Here is a 9568-nt window from a genome sequence, read left to right as displayed (position 1 = left end):
TGCCTCAGTACAACTTTCATTTGGCCCCATGTTTTCTGGTAGGAAGTGTTCAGATTTTAATTGCTTATTGTATGCCATTTTAGTTTTTATTTCCTTTTTGATCCAAAGAGAAATAGGGGGATTCTAACACCCAGTGTAATAGTTTAAATTATTGGAGTCTTTTATTATTATTTATTACTAACTCTGTTGGATTGTGATCAGAGAATATGATTTATAAAATATCTGGGTTTTTAAGTTTAAGATATTTTATGTAGCTAAGTATAGAGCGTTTTTATACATATTCCATGGACCTACCAAGTAAATTATATACATACATATATATGTATATGCTATATATGTAATATATAACATATATGTTGTAATTACTATACATATATGATGCAAATTTCTGAGCATTTAAAATTATCACCTAAACCACCCACTCACCCTCACACGCATGCTCATGGTTCCCCTTACTTCGCTTATTTTTTTTCATAGCATGTATCCTTCATGATCTTGTAACAAACTATGTAATTTACTTACACAGTGCTTAATTTCTTATCCTGTCAATTCCACATGAATGTAAAGCGGAGGAGAGCTGCTAAGTTTTGTCTGCCATTCATTGATGTATCCCAAAAGCTACAACAGTGTCTAGCACCGAAAATACATTAAATAATAAATCATCATTACCACGTGACCACACAAAAAGCAAAACAGCAATATTACTGGTGTCCATTCATTCACTAACATCTGTTTCAACATCTGCCACGTGTCAGAATCATGCTGGTGCTAAGTATTTGTCCGTCCTCACCCAGCCAACAGGGGATCTGAGAAGGAACGGGAGCCACTGAAGGATGCCGTGAATCAACGAGAAATGTATTCTTTTTCAAAAAAGTACTCTTTGTACGTACTGATCTCAAAACGGCTGCAGAGGCTACCTTTTCGACTCTATTGTCCTTTGCTACTAACAATTAAAAACCACTGGCTGTCAAATCCCTAAAATGTACTGAGGGGGCTTCTAAAAGAGACACGTTGGTCAGTAATCACCCATCCACTGAACTGCCTCGAATGGTTTTCCCAAGGCGCGGGGCTCCAAAGCCCACAACACTGTACAGACCGCGCCGGGAATGCAAAGATTTTCACTGAGCGTCTCAGCTGCCCTCCGTAGAGATCAAGGTCGGACGGGCACCGCGAGCAAGGAATCCGCCTCGCCCACAACAGGCGCTGGCCAACACTCTGGGTCCACAGAGGGAGCTCCAAACACCAGGGAGGAAAAAGCGCAGTCCGCAGCCCAGATTGAACCGGCAACACCTAGCAACAACTGCACCATACACGCACGCGCATCAGCCGCCGCCGCGCGAGCCCGACTCGCAGCCTTCGCCCCGCCCCTCAGACCGGAAGAACTTGCCGGCGCTTCCGGCGCCCAGCAGCCCTGTGGTTGCCTCGGTGATGTCGTGGGTTCAAAGGACTCCTTTGGTCCGGGGTCCCGGAGAGGAGGGGGACGTGTTTGACGAGGAAGCGGACGAGTCGCTCCTGGTGCAGCGGGAATGGCGGAGCCACATGCAGAGACGAGTCAAAGTAAAGCTGCGTGGCGGGTGCGGGGGAGAATATCCAGGGTTGCGGGGAGAGGGGCGTGGCGCTGTCAGGAGTCAGGGTCGCGAGAGTAGAGGCCAGAGTGGTCCCAGTCCGGCCCGGCGCTGCCCTCCCTACTTCTGCCACCCAGATCCTGCTAGGATTTTCCACTTGAAAGCGTGTGAAACCACGGGGCGCGTTAGACGCTGGAAACAGAGCAGAATAAAGTAGATTTAGACTGCAGAGATTGCAGTTTGATGAGGATTACGGAGAAGGTGGGGGAGGAACATAGACACTGAGTATACTAATTATGGCTATCAAAGGACGTGTTTACATGGGTTGCTTGAACGGGTGAAGAGCGTAAAGTTAGGAGTGGTATTAATCGAGACATCCGGAAAAAGTGAACTTAGGAATGTCTAAGAGCAATAAAGGAAAGCTACTGTGGAATACTGGTGGCTAGGTGAAGGAATACCAAAGTTGGTTTCTGATTTATTTGTTAGGTGTGAATTACCCATCTACTTTGTCTCACTATTCATTGAAACTAAGCTTAATACCACACACTCAGTTTCCAGTTGGAGCACTCAGAGCTGAGTTCCCATGGTGAGGTCCACTTCCACCTAATATCCTTGCCAACCGTTATATTGCACCTGATCTGTCCTTCTTTGTTTCAGTAAAATGTTTGCTTAGCCCAACAACCATGTTATCAGTTTCAGAAATGCTTTCTGTGAGGCAGGGGCTAGACCAGTAAATAGTGATCATCTTTGGCGTGCTGTGGCACCGTGGGAGATGCAGGACAAAATCCCTGCCCACAGAGAATTTGTGGTTTATTTGAATTTAGATATCAAGTAGAATTTCTAAAACCACACTTTTCATTTACTAACACATCTTTTTCCCTACTTGAGTTGATTACTGAAGACCTTTTATAACCAATTTCTAAAACACACTTTTCATTTACTAACACATCTTTTTCCCTACTTGAGTTGATTACGAAGACCTTTTATAACCAGTTTACTGCCCTGCCTTCTCACCCACCCACATCAGTCAGTGTTGCCAAGGGGCCAGACATGTAACTCTCTCTGTTTCCTTTCTGTAAAGGCATTGTTAACACAGGGTTTTAAAAACTGTGTAAGAATCAGTATTTTCACATGTGCCAAATAAGTGGACTTCAAAAGTAGGATATGCCAATAATAAACCTTTATGAAAAGCATAGTCTGCTTTGGTTGTGTGGCTGGCTATGCCATTTGTTGTAGAACCATTATGTTAAACAGTAAATAGTAAGTAGTAAAGGCCTATTTCATCCATTTTCCAGATTGGTTCTATGACTTTCTAGAAAAACCTACAGTGGTTTACTTGGTGTTAATTACAGCTGCAGTTCTTCATTACTTATTTTTAGGAAGGTTATAGAGATGGAATAGATGCCGGCAAAGCAGTTACTCTTCAGCAAGGCTTCAATCAAGGTTATAAGGAAGGTGCCGAAATCATTATAAACTATGGACAACTCAGAGGAACATTGAGGTAATTTTTTAAACTTAAATACTGAATCATTTTAACCTCAGTACTACTGGAGGACTTTGTAAAAATAGTATGTAAAAATAAAGCATTTAGACCGAAGTGCTTTTTCTAGTGTTAAATCCACAAAAAAGTACCACAGAGCATAGAATAAGATTGCCTTCAAAAAGTCAAAATCATCAGTTCATTCACTTTAATATGTGAGTCAGGTGTTGTCCTTCATTGCAAAGAAATGATAGGCAGTGTATATTTTTTGCTACCTGAACTACCACTAATTTGCATCTCAGGTTTTGATTAAAGCTTTTAATCTTGCTCATGTGGCAGAACACAGTATAACAGACTTCTAGACTAGAAATGTATGCTGAAAATTATAACTGGTAATAGAGAGAAAAATGATTCCATTTACTTTAGTGCTGAATATTGAATACCTGTCTAGATTCCATAGTAATAATGGCATATATCAGAGCCAAGTGGTCAAATGGCAGAAGGAGCTCGGAGCATGACAGGCTTGTCATCTTTGATGCTTTAAACCTTTTAAATTGCACTCTATAGAAAAATAAAACAAAACATAAAACAGTTCAAAGAATCACTAATTTTAAAAAGAGTAGGAAATAAAAGTTATCAAAACAAAAAAATTCACTGTTGGAGGTTTTAGAAAATTCAGCTATCAGAAATCAGAATTTATAGTCTACAGTAGGAAAATGATCAAGTGTTCATTTTACATCAAGTTAAATCTTTTACAAGCTCAAAGTTTATTGCTAAATCTTTTATATTAATTGATTCCATTTTTAAAACATGACTACTTTTCAGCGCACCTGGGTGGTTGGGTCAGTTAAGCATCCGACTCTTGATTTTTGCTCAGGTCATGATCTCAGGGTTGTGAACTAAGCCCTGTGTCAGGGTCGCCACTGGGCATGGAGCCCACTTAAGATTGTCTCTCTCCCTCTCTCTTTCTGCCTCTCTCCCCACCTCTCTCTCCCTCTCTTTAAAAAAAAAAAAAAAAAAGGATTACTTTTCACAACCACCATTATTTTATATCATGATTACCTGAACAATCTGAAATGTCAGAAAACAAAAGTATTGTCTGTACTAGAAAAATAAAGAAAAATATCTATTAGGACTAGAAGAATTCTTTACTTCTTCAAGAAAAGTATTAGCGCAACAAACAGCGAATACTCTATAACAAAGTTGGGAAAGAGAAGTTGCCACAAAACTTTTTCTTCTACCCTTTAGTTTTGATGACAAGTAACTGTATTGGTTAGAACAATTGTTTTCAAACTTGGCTACATCTTGATATCAGCGGGGAAGCTCTAAAAAATAATACCCCCAGAGATTCTGGTTTCATTGGTCTGGAATGTAACCTAGGCCTTGACGGTCTTAAGAGCTGCGCAGGTGATTCTAATGTACATCCAAGTCTGAGAGTCACTAGCCCAGAAGCTGTGTGATGTCCTTGAAGGAGAAAAGTCCCTCTTCAGCGGAAGCTACACAGTCATAAAGAAAAAATCTAAAATCAAGAGAAGTGGATGTAGAGTTGTGAAGGAGGCGTTAGGAATTATAAGCAATTTATATGATTACTTCCAGTTTAATTTGTATCAAAAGATAATATCTTTATATACTTTAAAATCCATTTTAGCAACATTGCTTTCCTGATTTTGACTTGATTATAGATTCATTTTTGCATGGTGTTACCTGGAAAAGAAACATGTAGGGTTTAGCATCAAAAATTTGAAAAGCCCGTGACTATTTAGTTTTTTTCCTGTTTAACTCTTGTTTATATTTTCATTCAGTGCTTTGCTCTCCTGGTGTCACCTTCATGATAATGGTTCGGCTCTGATCAGTAAAATAAATAATCTTCTGGATGCAGTTGGCCAGTGTGAAGAGTACGTGCTCAGACATCTAAAATCCGTCACTTCTCAGCCCCACGTGGTAGATTTATTGGACTCCATTCACGATATGGACCTTTGTCCTGTGGCTCCAGCTGAGAAAAAGACGGATGAAACTAAAGATGAAAGACTCCGTGAAAATCATGCTGAGCTTCACAAAAACTGCAGCAAGAGTCCTGGTGAGGCAGGTCGTTCATCTTTAGAATGCTGTAGAGTATCGGAGCATGAACATTCTGAAAACCCAAGCCTCACTTGGATTTTGGAACAGACAGCTGGTTTAGTAAAACAGCTGGGAATATCACTTGACATATTACAGCACCTCAAACAACTGTAAAAATTGTCTTCACTTTTCTAATGAAAGTAATGTTCCTAACATTTCTTAGAACATTTTGTTTCTTAACAAACTAACCAAAATTTCTACCACTTTCTACGCTGAACACATCACTTGTAGGTTATCCTTCACGGAAATTTGCAATATCTTCACAATTAACACTATTAAATGTAGTAAGAGCTTTTTTTCCTCTGTCACTGGTAATTTTTATGTCGTTTAAGATATGCTCAGAAACTCGAGTTGCCATTGTCTTTTTCAAGTTTCTGATCAAAATCAAGCATTTTCAGACTCATTAGCAAAAGTGAACAAGAATCAAACACATTTTGTAGGGACCTAGCCGTGCTTTCTGCTCTCGTCACCATCAGGTGGTTAGGACCTTACCACCAGCTAATCAGACCAAAGGTACTATAAATAACCTAGTGGATAACTTTGTAAATAGACACACATAGATATACAGAAATATATATATATATTGAAATTAAGAGGCTATAAGTGTAAGAAACTGAAGAAACGTTTATACTGATGATTAAAAACAAAATATTGAAATTCATTTTTGTTTTTGTCTCTTTTATTCTCAATCTCTACAGCCATCATGGGGCTGGAGCTCACAACCCCCAGATCGAGAGCCACATGCTTGTCCAACTGAGGCAGCGAGACGCCCCATAAAATTCATTTTAGTTTTATGTTAAAGGCAAGGACATACAATTCCATGGAAAATACAAAATACATTTCATGCTCAAGTACCTGGTTTTTCCACGTATGAAGGAGTTAGTAGTGGTCGCTAACAATGTGCCGGATTATTTCTAAACTGCAGTTTTGTTTCACATATTCACATAGGAATAACACTGAAACCACTGACTTCTACATTACCTTGTAGCAATATTCTTAGTCTAGCATGGACAAAATTAAGATTCAAGCTTTTGCTCTAGGACCTAAGTATATGAGAACAGAAGAATTTTTCAGCGCTTTCTTGGCTAAAATACAATGTTTTAGGAGGTGCCTGCCTTCAGACCAGACCTTTTCTCTAAAAGACAGACATACTAAGATAGAGAATCTGATAAAAATAAGTCTTTCAAGAGATTCATAAAATATTCTGTGATCTCACAACCTCCTTCAAGTTCACAGAACATTAAAAGGCACGCCTGGCTGGCTCTGTCAGTGGAGCATGTGACTCTTGATCTTGGGGTGGTGAGTTCGGGCCCCAGATTGGGTGTAGAAATTGCTTAAAAATAAAACGTTTAAAAAAAATTCACAGAACATTAAGAAATTAGAGCAACAAGTTTGAAGTCAGAAGATCATATACTGGGGTGCCTGGCTGGCTCAGTCAGAAGAGCAAGTGGCTCTTGATCTTGGGGTGGTGAGTTCGAGCCCCACACTGGATGTAGAGATTACTTAAAATCTTTTTAAAAAATTAAAAAGACGACCACATACTGTTTGAGGATTTCTGAAACATGTTGATGATATCAAATGACATTTGACAGTTACTTTTAAAAAGTGGTTACGGGCACCTGGATGGCTCAGTTGAGTGTCCCACTCTGGTTTCAGCTCAGGTCATGATCTCAGGGTCCTGGGATTGAGCCCCACATTGGGCTTTCTGCTCAGTGGGAAGTCTGCTTCTCCCTCTCACTCTGCCTCTGTGCTCTCCCTCTCTCAAATAAATAAAATTTTAAAAAATAATAAATCTTTTTTTTAAAGTGCTTATATCTCTCTAGGTGTAAACACTATTTCAGATATTTACTAATTTGTCTTGTTATATATATATTTTCCATGTTTATGGACAGCCAAAATTTCAAATCTACATGGGATATTAATACGCAGTCTCTAAAGTCTTAAGTGTTGTTCTGCCCTGCATATTAGATATGAAATCTCCATCTCTAATAATGCGTCTCAAGAAAGTCACACCCGGAGTGGAAATTTCACCAGTGCAGTAAACCTTGAGATTTTATCTGGGCTCAGCCTGCTAAAATTCTCTGAAGATAATACCCCTTGCCACCACTGAAAGTGTGTTTTTGTGCAGATGTTCACAGAGAAGGAAATCAAGAGAATTAGCTGAATTGATGAGGCTGTTTGGTCGAACACATCTTTTAAACTTGCTCTGCCTTTTAAAGAAGTTTCTGGACTGCAGAAATGAATGTTAATGGTGTGCCCATTATACCTGTGTCTAATGAACACAAGCCTCTACTAGAACCAGCAGGGGTGAGGGAAGAAACCCCGTTCGCCACGTGTCTTTTGTCCTGACTCATGCTATAGGCCTGTCGGCTGTTGCCACAGAAAGACCTAGATGAGCATAAAAGTAAAGCAAGACTGCGCCAGAGCAAGCGCAGAACCCATACATGAGGCCTGAGTGGTGTGGCTTCCTTACAAACAGAATTTTCACCTTAAATAATTTCTAGGTGCTGAAATCCCTGGAGCTTGTTTGTTTGTTTTAATGGGAGGAAGCGTCCACAATACTCTGCTTTTTGGACATCTCAGTTGCTGGAGCTGCTGAGGCCATCACAATGTGTGTGATAGACAAACAGGAAATGGGCAGCTGCATTTACCTCCCTGCATCCTTATCTCATTTATATCCTTAGCACTGCTTATGAACTGCTTTCGTGGTAAACCAAACTAAAACCCTTGAACCAAGTCCAAGTTGGGATTCTCACCCATCTTCAAACTAAAGTCGAAGCTTTGTGTTCGAGTCTAAGAGAGGCATATAGATGTATACAAGAAAGGTCCTTATTTTACACCTTTCTAATTTCAATTAAATGAAAGTGAAAATCTTACTAATTTCAGACCGATGGATGAAGCAAATGTCATACGCTATGTTAATGAACTACCAATCAGACTTCTGGCTCAACAGAAACTCTTAAATCTCCATCCTGACGGTACTTGACCCACAGTCGGCCTTTCTTGCCACCTCCCGACAAAGTACCAGAAGAGGAGCCTGCTGTCACTCTCAGATTGCTCCTGCCCACTCACTCCCCAGCGTCACACTGCTGCTTGCTAGGGTCCTGCGGCTGAGGTTCCACAGCGGCCCTTCCCTGACTTGTCTCCCCCGTCGCTGGACATGGGACCATCCCCGACTCTCACAGTCTCTCCACTTGCCTTCTGCAGCAGCACGTTTCCTCATCCTGCTTACACTGCTCTCATAATTTCCTGTCATTTTGCTAAGTCTCCCCTCTTCTGCCTGCCTGAGGATTCCACACTTTCATCCTTGGACCTCTTTCTGGTTTTGTAGATCGTCTCACTTGCTCCCACAGTTTCAAATATACTGACTACCCCAAAGCTGCTGTTCCCACCCCCCTTCCTCTCCCCAGCTCTAGACCTGTATTTCCGACTGCAATTTCACCTGCCTGCCTCCAGGCTTCGCTGCAGAGCGCGTCTAAAACTGACCGCATTTCCATCTTCTCCCCTCCCTCCCACCCAAACCGCTTTGCCTTTTGTACTTGCAATCTTTTCCTGTCATCTCTGTTCACTCAAAGCCAGGGACGTTTTTTTAAAAAATTGAGATATATTAGTTTCAGGGGGACAGTATAATGACTCGATATTTGTATATATTGCAAAGCGATCACCACAATGACCCTAACTAACTGCCATCACCACAGTTATGATTTTTTTTTCTTGTAATGAGAACTTTTGGGATCTACTCTCTCAGCAACTTTAAAACATACAATGCAGTATTATTAACTATAGTCACCATGCTGCTCATTACATTCCCATGACATTTATTTTATAAGTGGTTTGTAAAAGCCAGAAACGTTTAAGTCTTTCTCTGCTTTTCCTTTGCTATCGTACCCTACTTCCAATGGGGAGTTTATCTGTCTTACTTTACAACATGCCTTGAGGGGGTGCCTGGGTGGCTCAGGTTGGCTCAGGTCGTGATCCCAGGGTCCTGAGATGGAGTCCCGTATGGGGGGTTCCCTGCTCAGTGGGGAGTCTGCTTCTCCTTCTGCCTACATCCCCCCCACACTCATGCTCTTTCTCTCTCAAATAAATAAATAAAATCTTAAAAAAAAAAAAAACAGCATGCCTTGAATCTGGCCCCCTTTCATTCTAACCATTAGATTTTAATTAGCCTTTGCACCAGCCTCGTCACTAACGCCAGTACCTTCAATCTGGGGTCTTCCTGTCCAGGCTACACTGCCACCATTATCTACCAAAACAGGTTCCTTCTAGACTTTAAAGCCTGTATTTATTCCCTTTTTTCTACTGGCTAAATTATAAGCTGGAATTTCATTCCTGGACCTAAGCAGCATTGTCAGTGTGATTTCCCATCCTGCCCTCCGCTTCCCCGTGCACCCTACGCTTCTCG

At 40.9% G+C, this 9568-nt stretch overlaps 1 protein-coding gene across 2 annotated transcripts; it reads left to right on the top strand.

The window, feature by feature from the left end:
• The first annotated feature begins 1361 nt into the window (after positions 1-1361).
• YAE1 (YAE1 maturation factor of ABCE1) lies at positions 1362-5821 on the top strand. Of its 2 annotated transcripts, none has more exons than XM_002914134.4 (3): positions 1362-1557; positions 2945-3066; positions 4848-5821. In XM_002914134.4, the coding sequence occupies exons 1-3, from the start codon at positions 1429-1431 to the stop codon at positions 5275-5277; spliced, it is 681 nt and encodes a 226-aa protein (XP_002914180.1). In that variant the 5' UTR covers positions 1362-1428; the 3' UTR covers positions 5278-5821. The 2 variants fall into 2 exon arrangements, with proteins under 2 accessions (XP_002914180.1, XP_034521651.1); XM_034665760.1 differs by having other exon boundaries at positions 1437-1574.
• The last annotated feature ends 3747 nt before the right edge of the window (positions 5822-9568 follow it).

This window comes from Ailuropoda melanoleuca, chromosome 1, assembly GCF_002007445.2.
Source record: "Ailuropoda melanoleuca isolate Jingjing chromosome 1, ASM200744v2, whole genome shotgun sequence".
Lineage (NCBI taxonomy): Eukaryota > Metazoa > Chordata > Mammalia > Carnivora > Ursidae > Ailuropoda > Ailuropoda melanoleuca.
Note: the sequence above shows the minus strand (reverse complement) of the source record. Positions and strands in the feature narration are given on the sequence as shown.

Bases quoted from the DNA above. Each gene is read 5' to 3' on its own strand.
- YAE1 (XM_002914134.4), top strand. From the start codon at position 1,429: ATGTCGTGGGTTCAAAGGACTCCTTTGGTCCGGGGTCCCGGAGAGGAG. The intron at 1,558-2,944 runs GTAAAGCTGCGT...ACTTATTTTTAG, and splicing joins ACATGCAGAGACGAGTCAAA to GAAGGTTATAGAGATGGAAT. The intron at 3,067-4,847 runs GTAATTTTTTAA...ATTTTCATTCAG, and splicing joins CAACTCAGAGGAACATTGAG to TGCTTTGCTCTCCTGGTGTC.